The following is a 22,028-nucleotide window of genomic DNA, read 5'->3' as shown; positions in this document are numbered from 1 at the left end:
TTTCTTCAGTCACTATGAGCTGAGTACCTTCTAAGGAGCCGACTCCATACTCTGGTTGAAGAGGTCTTTAAAACAGAAAGGACTCAGATACATTCTTTATCATATGGAGCTTATTATTAAGTGATTCATTTACTATTAGAAAATAACAAATTTTAAGCAATATTACCGCATGAAAATTAGGTTATATTTTCTCTGTATGTTGCATGACTCAATGTTTTGAATTTTTTAAGTAATCTCATTTTAAATGTTTGTGAAGTTAAATGAATGTTAAAAAATTAAAACTTAACTCTCTTAATTTCTAGAAAAATCTGAAAACTGGAAACTTCCTTAATAGACTTGGGAAACTATTATTACATTTATTTGTCGTTTTATGTTTGACACTTTTTCTCAACAACATTATTAAGGTATGTTAATAAAATGATATATTTAATTTAGCATTACTGAAGAGTTACTAGTTTTACTTTAAACAGATTTCAGTGTAAAACTTTGTTTCAGTAACAGGATTGTTTTCTTTATTTTAGTCCTTGATTTCTGTTCACTCTTTAACATGTTCTACTTTGAACCCACCTTTGAGTTTATTAAAAACTCAGCTTTAAAAGCATTTAACAAGCATTTATCTCTAAATTTAAAAAATCTACTTTTTAGAGATTGTTTTCTGTACTACGGTACTAAAAAAAAATGACATGATTTTTATTGGGTTGATTTCATAAATAAACTAGCTTTATTATCAGAGCCACATTGATTGATGGAGATGATTCACCCGTCTGGGAAGGCTGGACCCAGGACAGACCCTTCCTCTAGGAGAATAGCAGTCCCTCCCCCTGTCTGTTGACTGTCAAAGAAAGAAAAAAAGACCCTTCACTCAGCCAGCTACATTAAACACCTTTACTCCAGGTCCTTGTCACTATGTCCTTAAACTCCATTATCGGTCAGTACTCACCAAAAACATATTTGAGCAGAACAGTCAGCATTTCTGAAAGACTGGCTGAAAGTTATGCAGTCTGTTCACTTCGCCAGTCTAGATGTTCAGTTATCTGTGTGTGGATTAAACCAGGAGAGAGCTGCATATCTGGACCACTGTTTTTTACTCCCCCAAAAAATAACATCTATTGAATTGCACTTGACATTCTGCTAGCCACCTAATGAGAAGAATTAGGACGAGATACTCGTTGAGACTGCTCACTGTTTTTAATATACCCATGGGCGAAATTTCTCTTGAGTCTCAATTTTAAGACCATAAGGATCTCTTCAGAAGCAACTGGTTTGTTTTAATCTTACGACCCTGTGAGTAGCATAGATGTTTTTATTTCCTTCTTTGCATTTTCTGCTAGAATGCTTGAGTCGAGATTTGTGGCCCATCTCTAGTGAATATATTTTATGTACCAACCTCAGCTCTGTATTAATCATATTTTTTTTCTATCTTCATTTTTCTTCTGATATAATTTCTTCACCCATTTAAGTTGTATGAATTTTTGTAAGCCATAAATTTAAAATACTGTGAATTAAAATTATACTCATTAATGATAAACACTGGCATTTGTCTCTTCACCCCTTGAGGGTTACTGCTGTGTCTTGAATTATCTTTGAGTGAATGAGTCTTATATCAGCAAAATAGGATTTGTGGACTATGTTCCTGTTTGAGGTTTCAGATCATGATATTATCAGTTTTCTGATTTAAAAAATTGTACTCACTGGGGCTTCAGCCATCTCGCTTTCCCTGAAACCAAAGAACCTCATCTTTTATCTATTTTTCATATTGAACTTAAGCCTAGATTTTGTTTGCAAAAGTGATTCTGCTAAGGAAAAAAAAAAAAAACAGGAAGAAAGGGAGTTTGAAAAGCTCAGCTTTTGAATAAAATAATGCCATCTGCAGCAACATGGATGGATCTAGAGATTATCATACTAAGTGAAGTAAATCGGACAGAGACAGACAAGTATTACACATCACTTACATGTGGAACCTAAAATACGATACAAATGAATTTATTTACTAAACAGAAACAGACTCACAGACATAGAAAACAAGCTTATGGTTACCCAAGGAGAAAGGAGTTCAGGGAAGGATAAATTAGGAGCTTGGAATTAGTAGATACACACTGCTGCTGCTGCTGCTGCTAAGTCGCTTCAGTCGTGTCCGACTCTGAGATGCACACTGCTATATATAAAACAGATAAATAACAAGCTCCTACTGTATCGTACAGGGAGCTGTATTCAATATCCTGTAGCAAATGATAATGGAAACAAATACATGTATGTATAACAGAGTCACTTTGCTGTATACCAGAAACTAACACAACATTGTAAATCAACTATACTTCATTAAAAAACTTTTTTTTAAAAAAGAAAATCTCAGCTTTCGAATTTCTTGATTCTAAGAATTGTTTTCAGCATTTACTAATTTTACACATACACACATACAGTCCTATGAAATGGGACATTGAATAAGTGTATTCAATGGGGAATTATCAGAAAACCATGTATAAGGAACTAATTAGCGATTTTCGTTTTCTCCCTCCCTGACAGAAAATTCTTAACCTTAAGTCAGACGAACACATATTTAAATTTCTGAAGGCAAAATTTGGATTTGGAGCAACAAGGTATGATTAAATTTAAAGTCTGTGTTTATTTTTTATATTAAATCAGCAGAGTCTTTAAAATGTAAGTTATCAGTTATTTTAATTTTAGGCTTGTTTTGAGGGAAAATGTGAGGTTTACTTATCTTGTATTGAATTAAATACTTTGCTTTCCTTTTATTTCCTAGAGATTTTGATGCAAACCTATACCTGTGTGAAGAAGCATTTGGCCTTCTACCTTTTAATACATTTGAAAGACTTTCAGACACTCTGCTTTTTTATGCTTATATATTTGTTCTGTCCATCACAGTGATTGCAGCATTAGCTGTGGCCTTCCGTAATCTCAGGTATGGCATATTTCAGAAATCTAATTTGGTGCTTTAATGACCTTGTTCTGTGTTGCAGAAAAATTGCTAAATTGAAAATCAAAGCATTAGATACAGAACAGAGTACAGTCATCTGAAAGGGAGAACATGCCCAGGTTAGCATGGACTCTCCTCTCAGTTGTTATCGAACAGTGAAGAGACGGTAAATAGCAGTGGTTGCCATGCACCCAGGTCTGGGTTGAGGTCCTGGCCCGCACACTTGGGAATGATGCGATCTTTGAGCCAGTTACATAACCTTTCCATATTTCTATTCCCCTTTCTATAGAATGAGAGCACTAAGAGTATTTACCCATTAAGTCTTTGTGAGAAATAAGTTAAAACTACAGAAAGTCCTTAGTGCCTTGTGCATAGAGTATTTTGTTGGTTTTAGCTGTCATTAGCAGGTATTATTCAGAGAAGGCAATGGCAGCCCACTCCAGTACTCTTTCCTGGAAAATCTCATGGACAGAGGAGCCTGGTAGGCTGCAGTCCAGGGGGTCGTGAAGAGTCGGACACAACTGAGCGACTTCACTTTCACTTTTCACTTTCATGCATTGGAGAAGGAAATGGCAACCTACTCCAATGTTGTTGCCTGGAGAACTCCAGGGATGGGAAAGCCTGGTGGGCTGCCATCTATGGGGTCGCACAGAGTCGGACACGACTGAAGCGACTTAGCAGCAGCAGGTATTATTATTGATTTACAAACCATTGTTTGTTTTGTTGCATCTTGTTTAAGGGCTTATGAAGTTGGAATGGACCATAATTATTAGCGTCTACTGAAAGTCTTTAAGGTATTAATTGACAGTTTTTAAAACTTAGCAATCTGCTAACCTACTTAAAAGAAAAAGTCAGGGAGTATGAAGACTTTTTAAAACCTTATGGAATACCTACCTATCAAGCTGATGGAGATTTTTGCATTTACTATCCATGTTAAATTGAAAGAAAATTAAGTGTAAGAAGTTGAAGCTACTGTCATTTGTGAAAATGTAATGAAGCCCAGAAGGAAGCCCTTTTTCTGTGTAGTTACCTTGCCAATTAAGGTGCTGGTGAGCTGATTCACAGCCACCAAGAACTGGCTGGGAGAAAGTCATTACAGTGAGCCCAGCTCAGCTGAGGTGTTTTATGATTATTAAGAGTGAAGCAACATTGAACCATGAAGATATTTCATTGACTATAAACTATTTTAGTATCTTTCAGAAGTGTTCTTTTTATACTGAGCCCAAGATAAAAATTTAGCCCTGTGAAAATAGATGGAAATTATTCTAGACAGTGTAATTTAATATTATTCCAGACACATCAAGTGTCGACAGGACTCTAGACTGCATGCAAAGCAGGAAGTTCAGTGGGCCTGCAGTGTTGTGTGAAAATGTCTGCCATGCTCAGTGTGAATCTATGAGCCGTCCCTGGAAGCTGATTTGGTATATGATTATAGATAAAGATTTTAGAGCATCTTCATCTACCAGGTAGGGATATTAGGACTTGATTAGAGGAAAGCACTACATTAATTAAAGTCTCTTAAGAATTACAGCGTCTTAATGTGAATTAATGTCTAAGTAATTTGAAGGATATACTATCAATGCCAAGTATTTAAAGTATTCCTGCCTTCTGGTGCTAGGAAGGATGATACTATTACGTTTATACAGCACATCTACATTAGTGTGCAGTATATAACTGAAAGGGGCACCCTGTTCTATATTCACAGAATTAATTGAGCGTTCTGGCTCAGTTGCAGGGACTGGGAGAGGTGTTGCAGAATTCTCGCAAGTATTAAGGGAGGATGAAAGTGTATGTTCTTGTCTGGAGTCATCTTTTAGTGTCAATGGAAGCCAGAGTTTGGGTTGTGATACAAAACGCTTAGGTAAAGAATATCACCAGTGGTGAAAATTATCATTGAGTATCATTTTCATTTTCTTATGTATCTAGAGTTGTGAAAAGAGAATTCCAGGAAATAATAGGTCAGCAGTTATACAGAAGCATTGTACATATCCCAGTCTACTGGATTTGTATGAAGGATAAGTGGAGCCTTACTGGAAGAAGTATTTTTATCCTAAACAGGCAGCCATTACTTGTTGTTTCCTTTCCCCCTTGACAACAAATTGTGCAAATCTGAACGCACTCGTCCATCTCAGTATCACTCGAGTAGGAATAACCAGACAGTACATGCTTTCCAACTTGATGCAGTATGGAATACGTTGTACCCTCATGAAGTGTGCTTACCAAAATAAATGAACTTGACCCTGATGATTAACCTCTAGATCTAGTTAGGAGAAGGCAGTGGCACCCCACTCCAGTACTCTTGCCTGGAAAATCCCATTGACAGAGGAGCCTGGTAGGCTGCAGTCCATGGGATCGCTAAGAGTCAGACACGACTGAGTGACTTCACTTTCACTTTTCACTTTCATGCATTGGAGAAGGAAATGGCAACCCACTCCAGTGTTCTTGCCTGGAGAATCCCAGGGACAGGGGAGCCTGGTGGGCTGCCGTCTATGGGGTCTCACAGAGTCGGACACGACTGAAGCGACTTAGCAGCAGCAGCAGATCTAGTTCAAAGTTTATCAAAAGTATGAGAATAGAGAATTATATTAAATGGCACCACAAGGAGACAGTCAACCAAATCCTGAAGGTGGGGATAGTTATAGGACAAATGATACATTTTCTTCAACAAGTCAGTGCCCTTAAAAAGTTGGGAGGGGGGAGTAATTCTGTTGATTGAAAGATAATTTAAGAGACATTACTGAAATGCAATATGAAAGCTTTGGATCCTGATTCAAAGAAACTACCTGAAAAAAGCTGTTGTAACAAAGACACTAGAACATGAACTGGATGTTAGGTGATGTTAAAGGATTATTGTTAATTTTATGGGTACAACAATCATTTTAATGTAGCCATATTTGATTTTAAAAATCATGTTAGATATATGTAATGAGATACGGTGATAGGTTAAGAATGTGATCATTGATTCATAAAACTACTGAATTCCAAGTTTATGGATACAGTTTTACTTCTTATTTGTAAAAACTAGAAAAATATGAGTACTACAACACCTCTGAAGATCTCTTATAGTTTCAATGATTCCAAAATTTTTTGCTGTCTCTTATAATTGAAGGGATTGAAGGACTTTAAGGTTTTGCTTAAATTAAAATGAAATTTATGCAGTTTTAAGTACTCTAATAATATATTTATAGTATGACAGTTTTGGCCTCATAAACAAATTCAAAATTGATCAGAGCTGATTCAGTTTATTTTAGGGAAATAAAACGTTTCTAAATATATGAAGGCATAGCTTTCTTGTATCTTCTTCTTTAACAAAGATTTAGCTGAATTAAAATTAAGTACTAATTTTGTATATGTGCTGTTTTATCCAGTGATTCTGCCAATCAGCAGTCCATGTGTAAAATGGGAAAGTACACAATTGGCCTGAAACCAGACACTGCCTACAATTTAATACACACAATTCTGTTTGGATTCTTGGCATTGAGTACAATGAGGTATTTTTGTCTTATCTATTTATTTTTTTATGACCACTCTTTACCTGACATAGTTTAGCAATGTAATTTGGAAACTGACAATCATCTTCTTTAATGATTATGGTTCCCATAAAAATATCCTTATTTACTGTCTTCTCCCAGTACAAAATACCATTTAAAACCAGTTCTAATTACCAAATATTCCTCTATTTTTACTTATATGATGGTTCTCAAAAGGCAATGGAATTAATAACTAACCCCTTGGCAGTTGGTTTCTGCATAGTTTTAGTAAGTTCTATGATCACAAATAATATAGTGATCACAAATGATACAGCCGCCTTGACAGCTGTCTCCGGCTTCTGCACAGTTGGCGCTGTTGACCTTTGCCTGCCTGTTTCTTACAGAATGAAGTACCTCTGGACGTCCCATATGTGTGTATTTGCGTCATTTGGCTTATGCAGCCCTGAAATATGGGAGTTACTTCTGAAGTTGATCCATCTTTATAACCCAAAGAGGGTCAGTGCTATCTCTTTTTCCATTTCATTTTTATGACTTTCAGTATTTCTTTCATTATCAATTCTGTTTTCCCAAGAGTTGTCCAAGTATCAGTTTGATAAAATGGATACTAAACTTTAAAACTAAAATAATTGATATATTATAATTTTTTTAATTTATTTATTTTAGTTGGAGGATAATCACTTTACAATATTGTGATGGCCACTGCTATACATGAATTGGCCACAGGTATACATGTGTCCCCTCCCTCCTGAACCCCCTCCCACCTCCCCCCTCCATCCCATCCCTCCAGGTTATCACAGAGGACCAGCTTTGGGTTCCCTGCATTATAAGGAATTATTTTAAAATGATTTTTTGCTTAATTTTAGTTTTATTTTCTAATTTTTTTCATAGTTCGATATGTTCATAATACAGAATTTGGAAATACTGAAAAGCACAAAAAGGAATATTAAAAATTACCAGTAATCCCATTATCTAGAGTTATCACTATTATTATTGTTAATTACTATAATATATAATATGTATATAATTACTAATAAGAATATGGTAATGATTAATAGCCCATAAGTGCAGTTCTGGGTTGTTCTGCCCTATAAACTCACTAGGTGGCAATATGGTGGAAGCTACAAATACCTTACAAATGATTGACTCAGTTTTTTCACCTATTGGAGATTCATGCCCTGTTAGATTATATATATATATTTTTAAAAAATAATGTATTTACAAAGCAAAAATATAAAGTAAAAGTATTCCAAATACTTGTAATCTAAATAATGTCTTTCTTATATAGATATGTATAATGCGATATTCAATACCGATATTAATACTGCTGTATCTGTGCTATAAGGTAAGACTAATTGTCCTCATTCTTGTCTTTATTTAGCAGAATAATTGCTTTGACTCAGTGTACTTTAGTGTCATTGGCAAGTAGAGTGGTTTGCAGGTATCTGCTTAGTTTCTTATGGCAATTGACATTGATAGGAAAAGCAATCTACTTCCCAAAAAGGGGGTTAACAGATAAAAACATTACAGCAAAAAATACTACAGTTTAATTATTCTAATTAATTTTGGTTCTGACTTACTATTCAGCTGATACAAACTCTGAAAATAAAGATGTTTTCAGACCCATTTTGAGAAAAATTAGTTTTCCCCATTACCTGCTTTTGATAGAGTAAGATCTTAAAATGCATCTTACTTTAACCTACACATTTTATTAGATGCTTAAAATCATCTGTGTAAGAAGACCGAGCACATATAAATACAGTCTAAGATTAGCTTTGTGATCTGTTCTTCAGTTTCAGCAGGAAGTAAAGAAATTCTTCATATTCTCAGTTGACTGATTTCTGAAACAGCATTAACTGTGTTTCAGTTCTGAGACTCCCCCATAAAAACCATGAGTCTGTGTTTTCACATCTTTGAAATTTAGAGACTTGAATTGTTACCTCGGCAGGGAACTTGAATGGTTTTATCCAATTGAGCTCTTACCCTCTCTTAAAAGGAAAAAAAAACATATATATTTTAAGTTTAGGGTTTTTTTCTTCAGACTTTAGAACAGTAGATTTCAAACTCTCCTGTGTATAGCTTCTGATTTAGGAGGGTAGCTAAAGAAGGTGGTGGGATGTGGGGAGACTCTCCCACAGAAAAGATCAGCTTTACCAGCTCAGCTTCTGAGTTTATTTGCTTGTATTTTCATGTAAGATTTTTTTGAAGCAAAGTTTTTAGGCTAAGAATAAGTGTCTGATAATCACTGTATTGAACAGTTCTGTTGTAACTATTTCAAAAAATTATGTTCTATCATATTCCTGTCTACCAAAACATTTGCTATTATAGGCAGACCACTGTGCCAATTCCCAGATACTGGTAAACATAGAACTAGATCATTTCTGTCGCCATGCCTCTGGGAATTTTATTGCTCTACTGTAAGTAAATGAAACTTCTTAAAAACATCTGGAAAGCAACAACTAAGGATTAAGCAGAGTATAAGTGTGTTGATGAAGGAGGTAACTTTATCTTTACACATTGATTCTCAGACATAGAGCACAGAAAAGATTCAGCTCACCTTCATCCTTGACTCACCACTAAGGACACACACCCCAGCAGTCTTTTCTCCCACTGTTCTGTGTGTGGCTGAGTTCCTTGATGTCTCAAATATTTATTTGAACATTTGTTGATTTTTTTTAAAAGCTACTTGAGGACTAAAGTCTCTTGTTCTGGACAAAATTGAGGAAGGACATAATAGAAGAAATAAACAGGCAGCATCAGCATCACGTGGGAACTTGTTAGAATCACGGATGTTTGGGTCCTACTCTAGACCCACCGCATCAGGAGCTCTGGGAGTGGGGTCCAGGGATCCAGGTTTAACCAGCCCTCCCCGGTGGTGCTACTGCACCCCCACGCTTAAGAAACCCCTGTAGGATGGCTTCTCAGCGGCAGCACCGTGGGCACTTTGTCCGGATAATTCTTTGACTTAAGGGCTGTCCTGAGCGTTCTAGGACACTTGGCAGCATCCCTACCTTCTACCCACTACATGCTAATAGCACCAACCTCCAGGTCTGACTGTCAAAAATAAAAACATTTGTAGACACTGCAAAACGTCCCCTTACCGGCGTGGCAGAATCCCCCGACACCACCCCTCTTGAGAACCATTGCCAGAGAAGAACCAATGATAGCACTGAAAAGGCCATCACTTCCTTAGGAAGTCTTTGTAGATGTATCCTGAGTAAGACAGTTAGTGGGCTTCCCAGGTGGCGCAGTGGTAAAGAATCCTGCTAATGCAGGAGGCGCAAGAGGCGTGGGTACAATCCCTGGGTCAGGAAGATCCCCTGGAGAGGAGGAAATGGCAACCCACTCCAGTATTCTTGCCCAGAAAATCCCATGGACAGAGGAGCCTGGTGGGCTGCAGTCCAGAGGGTTGCAAAGAGTCGGACACGACTGAATGTGTGTGTGTGTGTGTGTATGTGTGAGCGTGTGCACGCACACAGACACACACACACACACACACACAGGACAGATAGTAGTAATTCTGAAGAATCCTTTCCAAGGCAGGTGGCCAGGTCTCTCTCAGTATTGGACTTCAGGAGAAATCTGATGCATCCAGCTTTCACTGTATAGTTTCATTTACATAGTTCAGCTTCTCAGAACGTGTAAAATACAAAATCACAAAGACAATAACGATTTTATGCATATTAGCAGTTAGCCTGAAACTGAATGTTTTCCAACTATTGAACAGATTTATCTGTAAGAAATAGGAACTAATATTTCAAAGTCTGATTTAAGTTTATTTACATAGCACTTGTAATGAGGATTTCAAATTTTCTTGTTAATAATACCTATTTTGCTCTATGTCTGCTTAGGATAATCCTCTTTTAAAGGGAAAAGTATGTACTAGTCTCCACTCAAAAATCAAGAGTTTAATAAAATCATTGCCCTCATGTTAATTCACTTATTTGGATATCTGAAGTCTCATACAAACTACTGCTGATCATTTAGCCAACAGCATTTAGTTAATTAGGCATTTTTTCACACAGCGTTTAAGACGTTTGCCGTAAGACTGTGTTATTAGATTATAACATTTTCAGAATTAACAACAGCAACTTTCAAACTAGGAAAAAAATCTGATAATCATTGATTCACAGGTTTCAAAATGTTTTATACCAAAATAATTAAAATATCATTTAAAAGTTGGTATTCTATTATTATCAAAATTAATAGGGACAATGGGTAATTGAAATCTTACAAACGTCATCATTTAATCAGTAATTTTTATTACATTTCTTCTGAAACCTAGGATTAGTAGTGCAGACACCTGATTTTCCATCACCAACAATTTTCCTGATTTACCCACCCTGGAGACCAGATATGAATGAGCAGTAAAAATGGCCAAAGATGAGATGAGATGATAAGAAGATAAGAAAGTGATGGGGATTTAAAAAACAGCCACAGACCAGTCAGGTGCCACTTTGGTTCTAGTTAATGGTTCTTAAACAGAAAATTTCTATTTACATTAATGAAGTATAGATACATTATTATTGGGCTTCTGTTTCAATATAGGTCTTGAGTTCTGTAGTTCATCCTAACATGTATTTAGATGATCAAGTCTTCTTAGGTAACTGCCATTTGATAAAACAATGAACATTTAATTAATTGTTGAATTAGACAAGTTATAATATAAAAGCAGTGGATTCAGCATGTATTTTTGCATTATATTTTCATAGCTTAAGTAACTCCAGTTGAGTAGGAGGCACCATGGCATAAAGATAGTACTCATATGTACCAGGTTTTCCTGGACCACCCTTCTTTCAAATATTCTTCTCTCCCTTTGTACCTGTAATTATATTAATATTCATCAAACCATTTGTCCAGATTTTAGTACAAACAATATACTCACCATAGCACAGAATGAAAAGTTTCCAGTTGTGACTCTGCCAGTCTGATCTGAGCAAGTCAGGTTATCTATCTCTCTGAGCCAAGGTCTCTAAACCAGAAAAATGAAGAACAGATATTCATGGTAATGATGCCTTCTGCGTCATCTTTCTCCCTGAAGAGTTGTGAGGGTACAATGAGATTCTGTATTCAAAGGGTACATTCTGCATTTAAAGATAAATACATGGAGTTAGTTAGTCACATTTTTCTCATATCCTGTGAACTTTCTCATGGTTGCCACTCCTATCATATCCAAATTAATGTTTTACTAGATATTAACACACATACAACAGCATTTTTGTTAGTGTAAAATAAAAGCTCAGTTTTTACAGTTGGCAACACCAGTACTTCTAATTAGCTGCAGCTCAAAATGATTTGGGGAACTTTTCTCAGATTTTGTCTCACTTTACACTTAGAAGTGTAAGGAGGGGAAGGAGTTCTATTCCAGTTACTGGGTTTACTTAGTTCAGAAGTTATATGCAGTTTCTCCTTTTTCACTTTAATTTTAGTGATAGCTGTGGGCCTGGGGGTGGATTTTGTTTTTGTTTAGTTTTGTTTTTAATTTCAGTTCTGGCCAGGAATGATGGATGAACTCTCCGAGTTGAGAGAATTCTATGATCCAGATACAGTGGAGCTGATGAACTGGATTAAGTAAGAGGATTTTTTTTTTTTAACCTTTAAAAATTAAAGTGCCTTTTTAAGAGTCACTGCAGGCCTCATTTGGTTTTTGGTCTTTTTTTTTTTTTCTGAATCTAATTATGAAGATACATTCATTCTCAAGTGTTTTCTTTAAAACTCTATACTTGAAAATAATTTCTTTCCATTCAAGAAATGTTCTCTCTAACCACAGTCCCGTGAAGAAGGGAAAGTACCAGTATAGAGAGGGGAAAAGAATCGGAAGATGTGTCAGAGCAGTGACAGCAGTGGAAATCAAGTTTTATGTTCTCTGCCAGTATTATCTTTAGCATTTCTTTCACTTTAATAGCATTCAAATTTTCTATTAATACTGACATATAAAGTATTCTTTCCTTGTTAATCATTTTAAAATTATACGGTAAAAAAAATACAGTTCAGTAGAGTCATACTAGCTCAGTGCAGACTTCATTTTAACTGATCATATTGCCCAAGACTAGGCCTAGAGAAAATTTAAAATACAAAAGCTAGAGCTTTTCCTTCCTCGAACATCATAATGCTTCCATGTTATATTGGTTTTTATTTTTGCCTGCACAGTTGCTTCCCCTCAGCATTCAGCAGCAGAATGAGATTCATGTTTTTCAAAGTTTTGTTAATGAAACCCACCTCCCACCAGCAAAAATTAACTCTTTTACTCCAAGCAGCATTCCTGTGCCCTGTAATGTTGTATTTCCCTATTTTATAACCAAAACGCAGCAGTGTAATTATTTCCACATAAATAGATGTTGCAAATCTTATGTGACGTATTCTGAAAGCATCGGCTGTACTGTCTCCATCACTTAGAATTTCAGTAGCCATGTTGGCACTTGCTCGTGGCTGATGTTCACTAACCAGTACAGCTTAGCACTGCTTGTGTGTTAAGCGATGGTAAATGTTTGATAGCTTGGGCCTCTTGAGTACAATACATGGATTTTATAGAGATTTGTATCTAAAATATATATGTGGCTTTGGTCCCAATGTTGGACTGGATTTGACTAGATGCAGTGAGTATAATTTTTCATATATTTCCAGTGCTGAGAGTATGAAGCAGTGCTTTATCTTTATTTATTTATTTAACTTTACATCATGGCAGACAATAATTCCTTCAGTATTTATTGTGTAAGAAAAAAAAGGCTTATTCCTATAAAGAAAAGCTAATTACTTTTGCATTAGCTATAGTCAACTGAAAATTTCTAACATGTGCATCTGAAGGTGAGGCTGATGTTTTCTGTTTTTCAGATTGCACCACTGGTAGGAGTGGTGTAGGGTGCCCACTCTGGTACAGTCCTGGAGGTGGCACACCTTCTGGATCTACTTGGATTGGCATTAGAAACATCCCACCTCCACTTCCCGGTCTTTTAGGAATTAATTGTAATGTCATTAAGGTTTTATTCTAGCGGAGTTATCTTTGGCTGTGTCAGACTGGATATACTTATTGTAATGCCTTTATTTTCATGCTTTCGCTCACAGAGGTTATTTAAAATAACATTTCTGGTTCTGAAAAATTATGGATGAGAGTTTATTCCATGTGTAAAGAAGATAATCTTTTAGTCTGCATTTGGGAAAGTGGGCTTTGTTCTTACATTCTCCTTCTACTAACAGTTCTTCTCCCTGTATGTAGACTTATTCTTTTCACTTTTTATAGATCTCAGCAACTGAAGGATTTGTATTGTTCCCCTAAAAATGGTTCCATTGTGATCTAATCTTGCCTGTTTTCCCTTCAAAGTCTTCAAATCTAAATTATTGTTTTTGCAAAAATAGCTGCTAGGCATGTTTGTGAAATAAGCTTAAGTGATGATGAATGTATGTCAAAATAGGGTCTGTTTAGACACAAAATGCATTTGTTTAAATCAACATTTAAATCAGCTCTAGTCTAGATTTCATTTCCAAACACAAGCAAATACACTTTATTATTCATTTAACCTGTCCTGATTTCTTCTGCTTTTAAATGTAAAATATGACCTTCTACTTTGACTCTACTACCTTGACTAATCACACAGTGTTCGTGACATTACTGGGTCTGAGCTGTGCTGGAGGAAAGGCTGTGGGCTAAGGATTCGTGGAGTGTATCTGAAAGCCTGTTTGGAATTGCCTGAAGGCAGCAGCTGGGCCTCTGGTCCCACCCAGCACTGTTACTGAGAGACGCCTCCTCTCCATTCTGTCTGCTTCTGTTCTCAGGTAGCCAGAGTGATATGCTCACATCTGTCCTTTGTCAGGGTGGTCATGACAGCATCTTTTGGGGTCAGGGCACAGCTTCCCTTGCAGGATGGCTGCTCAGCCTCTAGAATGAGTCAGAACAAGAAACAGTGACCTGAAGAAACTCAGAAAGACAAATGACTCTATTTCAGCAGGGGCAACCCTTGTGCAAAGTGTTCAGAAGAAGCTACCACCATCTCCCAGTCTGCCTCATGTACTTGATGCTAGGGCTTGATGCTTGAAGATTAAATTCTTCTTTAATCAGTGAGGACCTTTTGTTGCAGTCTGGCCCCCAGCGTCTTCCCTGTGAGAACTAGGACGTCATCTCTCCATGCCTTCCACAGCCCCAACTGTGTGTTCATGGGGCTGGTTGCCTACCTTCCGTGTTATACTGAGGTGCAGCATGCCCTATTTTCCAGTAGATTTAAGTGTATGTGTTCACATTAACCCCTTTTTGCTAATGATGTTCTTCCTGAATACGAAAATTAAAAACCTGGCTTTTTTGTTTTACTTTCTAGTATCTCTTTCAGCAGAACCCAGGTGGAACTTTTATAAATTTTGTGTGTGACTAGAAAGCACATTTACTTCAAGGCCAAATCTCACAGCAATTGGTAGTTCATTCCTTGTTCCTTTGTATCCTTAGAGTGTTTCATTTTTGGCTCCTGAGACATTTCTTGGACACTGTGCAATTCAGATAGACTGTTTTGAGGTGTGACATTTTACCTACTTGGCTATAGGAGATTTTCTCTAGAAATAGTTTCTTTCCAGTGATGAAGACTGCATGTGCAATATTTTCTCAATGGGCCTGAAAAAATGGACCAGACTTCCTTCACAATCAAAGCAGAAAGAATTACAGTATATTTTAAATATGATGTAGGTTAAGTTCAGACCTTAAATGCCAATAAGCCTCTTTTATATTTAATGAATCATTTTGTGGCATTTGCATAATTCTATAAATTTTTGAAGTGTAGATAAAGCAAATGTTCACACGTTATATTATAATGCTCAGTTTACCCATTAGTTCAACAGTAATTAACTTGTTGAAGCTTAGAGCTTCAAAAATAAATGAGATTATTTGTTCAAAAATGCCATCAGGTCTTCCTAGAATGACATTTAAATTATATAATGTAAATCCATTTGACCTGTGAGTCCTTGTCATTATTTAGTGACATTTCTTACAGAATAAATTGTTTGCAGGTTGGGCAGCCTGCTATGGAGCTTGGCAGAGAGCTATAAAAACAAATTATTCTTTCATTTTATACATCATTTGTTCAAACATTGGTAAAAATTGCTTTGTTTTTCTATAATAGAGAAGTGTCATTCAATGGTTAAAAGCACATTAGCTATTTTAGACACAGACCACAGACTGTGTCAGCAGAAGTGTCCGTGAAGGAAGAATACCCATCGTTCCATCTGTCACGCTGCATATTTTAAGTCAAGACAAAGAACCCCTGCTCCCTTCGCCCACTGAGCTTACCACAGAAAACATAAAATACTGCAAACCTAGGTTTTTAAAGTTTAGAAAACGTGTGATTTTTTTTCATTTTGTTTCACTTTGCTTGTTTTACTTCTGCATTTGCTTTATGGGTAAAATTAAATATTTAAGGGAGCAGTTAAATGTCCCAGATTTACCACAGGGCTAGCACATAAAACCAAGTCAAACAACCCCGTGAATAAACAGCATCTTTAGTATGCTTGGAAGTCAGTCGTTTTCAAAGAAATTATTATATCTAAATCCATTTCATAGGCATTAGGGTGCTTGTATTTTGCTGAAAATGAAACCAAGAACCTTTAGTGAAAGACTCTTTAAGAATCCGGAGGATTGTAGCACCTGCAGTTGAGACGGATTACATTTCTTTTAAACTTTCTGACTCTTTTACTAATGAGGCCAAACATGAAAATCTTGTCACAGTTGAATGAGCCTCACCTCCTCTAAGCGGTCATGTGGCATGACCTGCTCTCCTGGTGAGGCTGCAGTTGCCTTGGGGACCGTAGCCAGCGGGGCGGCAGGGGCAGCAGGTGCTGTCAGAGGGGAGAGGCGTGTTTACCACTGTCCTGCCGCGTCTGAGGTGTTCCATTTCCAGCACAGCTGCAGGCCCACAAAAGGCAGGCGTCAGTATGTGGTGGACTAGTTACGGGTTTGTTTTGAAGTGTTTGCCAGTGGTGGGAGCTGAGTCTGTCAACCAGTAAGCTGCTTGAAGACAGGGTATCATATCAGCCCAGCACGTAGTAGGCTCTCAGTAATAACTTTTGGCTGAAGCAAGTAGAACCTTGTAAGTCCCCACCAAGCAGTTTAGGATTGTTGACGTTTTAAACCTTTGTGAACTGTATATCATTGAAGTATTTTGATGATAGCCCAGGAAGGGGAAAGAAGCCTTGTTCGTTAGCCATGAATAGATAACAGGCCAGTCAGCCATCTTGGCCAACATTACAAACAGCTCTGTGCATCTCCCTGATGTTGAATCCTGTTGCATATTCAAAATGATGATACTCAGACAGCCTAAAGATTTGAGTGGATACTGTCAGCACAGCTGCTGCGTTTCAGTAAGACTATACAGACCAGGATGGTTCTGTCTCTGTGAGTTCTCACCTTGACCTCGTGCTTTGCCAAACACGGAGACCAGACACATCTTCTCCCCACATTCTAAATCTCTTTGGTTCAGAGGACCCAAAGACATCTTCTTTGTATAAGGTATTGCAGTAGGATGTTTTGTTCCAGTTAAGAGTATTCAGAAGGAAAGAAGACAGATTTGGAAAAATGTTGACATTTTCTTTCATCTCATTTGTTCATATCTGTTCTCTTTAGCAATTATGATACTCTATAAATGAGAGCAGCATAGTATATATGGCACAGACTGAGCATTTAGTAAGTATTCATTGAATTAAGCTGAATTGTTAGAAAATCTTTCACTAAGGAACTCTGTGCAGCTTTACCCTTTTTCATTTAAACCCTCCTATTTCCCTGATCATGTGGGACACATGTCAAGAATTTCTTATAAATTGCTGGTTTGGGGCGGGGGACAGAGCAGACATGTACTTATGCCTGTGTTCCTGGATCTGGTTGTCAGAATGATGATATCCTGTGAAGCACAGCCAGGTTCATGTAAAAGTTTTTCTCTTGTAATCCATTCTGGCGTCCGACAGGAATGAGGGAGGGTACAGCCTATGTCATTCCCTGTGAGTGCTCACTGTAATTCTATCACTTTAAGAAAGGTTATTGGAATTCAAGTGAACTAGATGTCATTGTTAGAAAATATTGCACTTTTGTAAAGTATATTATTTGTCAGTGTTTTGGCTTGAGCTGTAGAATTCCTTGCTTGTAGACATCCTAAGGCCTTTGTTGAGTGGTGTTCATGCTGTAGTCTTAGCGTAAAAATGTAATAAGTTAGAACATCCTCATGGAATATATGAATACGATGAGGCTCCTCTTAGAATGAACATTAGAGCAAGTTTCCTGCCCTGATGTCCAAAACATTGAGAATGGTATGCTCTGGCTTTTTCTGCAATAGTTTTAATGATTTCAGTTAGACTCCTTCTCGAAAAGACTATGTCCATTTTAACTCACCCTAGCAGCCACAGCTCCTTGTTTTTAACACAAGAAGGGTGAGTGTATCTCACACTATTCAAGTGGACCTTTACTGGAAATTCTGCATTAAGGAGAGTCCATAGAACAGCTGTTATGTTCTTCACAATAAAATGACACCTCATTGATTTGAAGGTAGCTCCCAGGTTTTAAAAAATGGAAGGGAATTGGATCAACGACTAAGATTATTTTTTTCCAGGGGAAAAGGAAAACACGCTTTCACAGTATCACAGTAATCAGGGAGTCTTCCCTTGATCCTCCGTCAGCTGTCCCTCACACCCTGTGGGGAAGCGGAGAATCACAGCTTGGTGGTAACTGGAAAGTGAGACCGTAATTTAGTATCAGAATGTCCTGTACTCCTTAAGATGCATGCAGTCTTTCATAATCAGGGCTAAAGGAGAGGAATACATAAAATACTTCTGCCTCGCACCAAAAATGTTGTATAGCTTCATACCGAGTAATAAGATATCTGCTGGTTCAGAATCTTCTTTCCGTGTTCTTTTGTTTTTAGCAATTATTTTTTTCTGAAAAGTAATTTATAGTAGTATCTGTGATCCTTTTTTTCTTGTTTTAACCAAAAACCCTTGGAATCAACTCATGGCCAGCTGCAGTTTCTAGCATTATAATTTGTTTTACTCTAGGCAGCCCATTTAATTAAGTTTAATACAAAAGGCACTGGCAGTCTTCTAAGGCCTCTTGATAGAAGCTGTCCCTTGGGAACAGGAGCAGGAGAGGGTTGTGGGATTGAGCCTAGAAGACTCAGGAGGTACCCACATCCTAAGACAATTCATTGTAAGAGTAAACCCATCAAAACAGTAAATCAGAAACTTCCCAGTCATTGTCAAAATCAGATAGGAAAAATTTCATAGAACAGCTTGAGTGCAGATCAGAATCACAGCAGCCTCTTGTTTTTCCCAACTCATACATAGCCTTTCTTAACACAGCCGGGTCATCCTGAGTGTGTGGCATTGTCTTCATGGAAGTCTTAGCAGTGAGGTTAATTCAGACTCTTAAAATCTTTTAGCGCTAACACTCCAGGGAAGGCTGTGTTTGCTGGAAGCATGCAGCTGCTGGCCGGCGTCAAGCTGTGCACGGGACGGACCTTAACCAACCACCCACACTACGAAGACAACAGCCTCAGAGAGCGGACCAAAGCGGTGAGGGCCTCACCCTCCTCCTCGCGGGGCAGCCATGGGCTGGCTTGTGTTTGGTAAAGCCGGGGCTCCGGCTGCTTGTCTTGCGGGTCCTGAGGGGAAGGCACAACTGAAGTGCCTGGCAGGACTCACGTGTCCGGAGCCTAGACCTTGACCTGCCCCGTCCATTAAAGGCGTGCCGTTTAGGCCTTATGTTCCTCGCGGGTCAGAAGAGTACCCAAGGAGAAGTGCACCTGGAGATGTTTAGGGCAGAATGTTTGAGGATGGAGCCCTCGGAGCCTGGAACTGGAGCGAGGAGGGAAAGGGGGCAAGCCGCGCTGGTCACAGTGTTTATGGGCCATTTCTAGTGAGTGAGTGAGTGAGTGTGAGTGTGTGTGTGTGTGTGTATGTATGTAGGGGGGCAGCACACAGTTAAGAAGTTAAGAACATGCAAAAGAGAACATAGAGAAAAGTCTCCATCCCAACACTGTTTTTCAACTAGCAGTTCCTCTCCCAGGAGGCAAATAACATTACCAGCAATTTTATGTATGTACAAATGTGTGTGTATGTATATACACATGTAAATTCATATTCTTTTCCCTCCTTTTTTTTTTTTTAAACAAAAGAACTAACCTACTACATCTTCCTTTTTTGGGCACATAATATATTTTGGAGATTGTTCCATATTGGTTTTTCAACAGCTTCCTTGCAATTTTTGAAGCTGCCTAATATTTTGTTACTTGGAAATAGCAAATTTTATTTAACCATTTAGGTTGTTTGCCTGTCTTCTGCAATTCCATGAACAGTGTTTCAAATAACATACTTGTATAGAACTCACTCTGCACAGGTACAAGTGTGCATCAGATTCTTGGAAGTGAAGTTGCTGGGTCACAGGGTATGGGCATTTTTATTGAGATAGAATTACTAAGTCTGTATGAATTACACCAACTTTACATTCCGGTCAGTGCTACAGAAGGCTGCCTATCTTAGTCCTTACCAACAGGGGTTCCAGACTTTTCAGTGTTTCTTGTCAGTCACTTCATAATCTTGGTGGTGGCTGAAGGTCTGTTGAAAAGTCTTTTGGGGGGGGATGAGGTTTATTAATAACTAGCCTAAAAGCAAATGATTTTTACTAACTCCTCCATTTTAAAGAGAACAGTCTGATTTCAGCTAAAATGGGAATTTTCCCACTGGCCCAAATGTTCCAGATAGCCCCAGGTTAGCTCGAGGAAGAGGGGAAGGTGCCTGGCTCACCAAAATGCAGAGTTCAGCCAGGAGGTGGCCACCGCTTTGACTCGAGAGATGGGAGTGCTGTGTTTCATCCTCTCCAAGATCCAGTCTCTACCTCAGTGCTGTTTTATGCCCTAAAAATTGATGTCCTGAAGGTCCCAGTGCCCTCCTCAGTCATGACCTTCAAATTCCTGAAATGCCTTACTCTGAGGCTGGTGCTGGACTGTAGGTAGGATTAACCTAACAGTGTTAGCAGTACAGATACCCTGTACCATTTCAGCGTCCGTCCAGACACGCTGACCGAGGTTGTCAGAACCCAGTCTCCTAAGTCAGAGACATATGAGAAATCAGTGGGCGGCACAGGAAGCAGCAGCTCTCTTCATTACCACGCCCTCCCCATGCACACCCCATCCACCTCCCCCCGCCCCCACCCCGCCAAGTCCTAGGAGACAGGACTTCAGTGAAGCTGGCGGTGGCTGGGAAGACACCTTCTACTGGTGCCCCTGAGCACTGCACGTTGCTCTCCCTCCAGGAAAGACGAGAGAGAAAGTGGAGGGTCTGCCGGTCAAGCCGAGTGCAGCAGAGCAGCAGTAGAGGATGGGTGCTCCCCTGCCCGGGTCCAGGGACCCTGTGAGGGTCCTGTTCCCCAACTGCCATCATCAGAGGCTGGGTCTCCTTACACGCATCTGCAGCTCCAAAGTCTCCTCCACTCCTTAGTCTGAAGGTCCCTTTTCAAAGGGAGAGGTCGTGCCTTATTTACTAAATCACATTATTTACCTTGGAGAAGGGAATGGCAACCCACTCCAGTATCCTTGCCTGGAGAATTCCATGGACAGAGGAGCCTGGCGGGCTGCAGTCCACGGGGTCGCAAAGAGTCAGACAGGACTGAGCGACTTTCACTTCGCCTCATTCTTTACCTTGGTGAAGCAGTCTTAGAATCAAGATCTGCTAATGAATATATTCATAACTCAAGGTAATACATTCTCAATCCAGATCTCTTTGGTGTATAAATCCAAATATATTCAGCATGACTCAGTCTCCCCCTTGCCAACAATTTTCTTGTTTTGAAATGTTCCACACACCCCAGGACTGTAGGTGAATGAGATGACCTGCATGGGAAGAGGTGAGGGAGCTAGGTGGCTGCAATTAGACTCGCCCCTGGGGGAAGTTACATCCGTAGATAGTCCTTGACTAGCTTCCCCAGCGGTTAACTGGTATTTTGCCCTATTCCACTTTTTATCTCCTTTTGAAGGTTTATCAGATATATGCAAAGAGGGCCCCAGAGGAAGTGCATGCCCTGCTGAGGTCGTTTGGCACTGACTACGTGATCCTGGAAGACAGCATCTGCTACGAGCGCAGGCACCGCAGGGGCTGCCGGCTGCGGGACCTGCTGGACGTCGCCAATGGACACGTAAGCATGCCAGCCAGCACACACAGGGCATCTCCCGGGGAGGAGAGGGTCCAGGGTGAGTCCTGAGGAACGTAACAGCCTTTAGACTGAGTGTCTGCAGAATTGCACGATAGATGAAGCATTCATCTGCTGTGTTCTGCAGAATTCCTACCTTGGCATGTTAGATACTTGCCACGGGAGCTGGACAGCAGGAGAGATAGGAGTGGGGCTCTAGTCCCCAGCTTCACACCAAATAAAGCAACTTTGTCTTCACCTGGTTTGTGTCATGCTCTGCGTAGAATTTTTTTTTTTTTTTTTTTACGATCTTGCTTCAAAAGTGAAAAAAGAAACCTCAGCCTTTTAAAACCGCTTCTCCAAACCATCATTTTGGCTCGTTCAAAATGACTGCAGTGCCCCATGCCCACATCGCTGCCACCCCTGTGCCCTCCCCCCACCCCGCCCCCACCCACGACAGAATCTC

At 38.9% G+C, this 22,028-nt stretch overlaps 1 protein-coding gene across 1 annotated transcript in view; it reads left to right on the top strand.

Moving 5' to 3' along the window:
• Window positions 1-22,028, top strand: part of DPY19L3 (dpy-19 like C-mannosyltransferase 3) — a 74,587-nt gene that overhangs the window by 47,170 nt on the left and 5,389 nt on the right. The window contains exons 10-18 of the mRNA XM_070388015.1: window positions 303-404; window positions 2,524-2,597; window positions 2,762-2,920; window positions 6,304-6,426; window positions 6,810-6,921; window positions 7,712-7,768; window positions 11,912-11,994; window positions 18,819-18,951; window positions 21,410-21,568. Coding sequence (XP_070244116.1) covers window positions 303-404; window positions 2,524-2,597; window positions 2,762-2,920; window positions 6,304-6,426; window positions 6,810-6,921; window positions 7,712-7,768; window positions 11,912-11,994; window positions 18,819-18,951; window positions 21,410-21,568 — 1,002 coding nt within the window. The remainder of the gene's footprint in view (window positions 1-302; window positions 405-2,523; window positions 2,598-2,761; window positions 2,921-6,303; window positions 6,427-6,809; window positions 6,922-7,711; window positions 7,769-11,911; window positions 11,995-18,818; window positions 18,952-21,409; window positions 21,569-22,028) is intronic.

Source organism: Bos mutus, chromosome 18, assembly GCF_027580195.1.
Source record: "Bos mutus isolate GX-2022 chromosome 18, NWIPB_WYAK_1.1, whole genome shotgun sequence".
Lineage (NCBI taxonomy): Eukaryota > Metazoa > Chordata > Mammalia > Artiodactyla > Bovidae > Bos > Bos mutus.
Note: the sequence above shows the minus strand (reverse complement) of the source record. Positions and strands in the feature narration are given on the sequence as shown.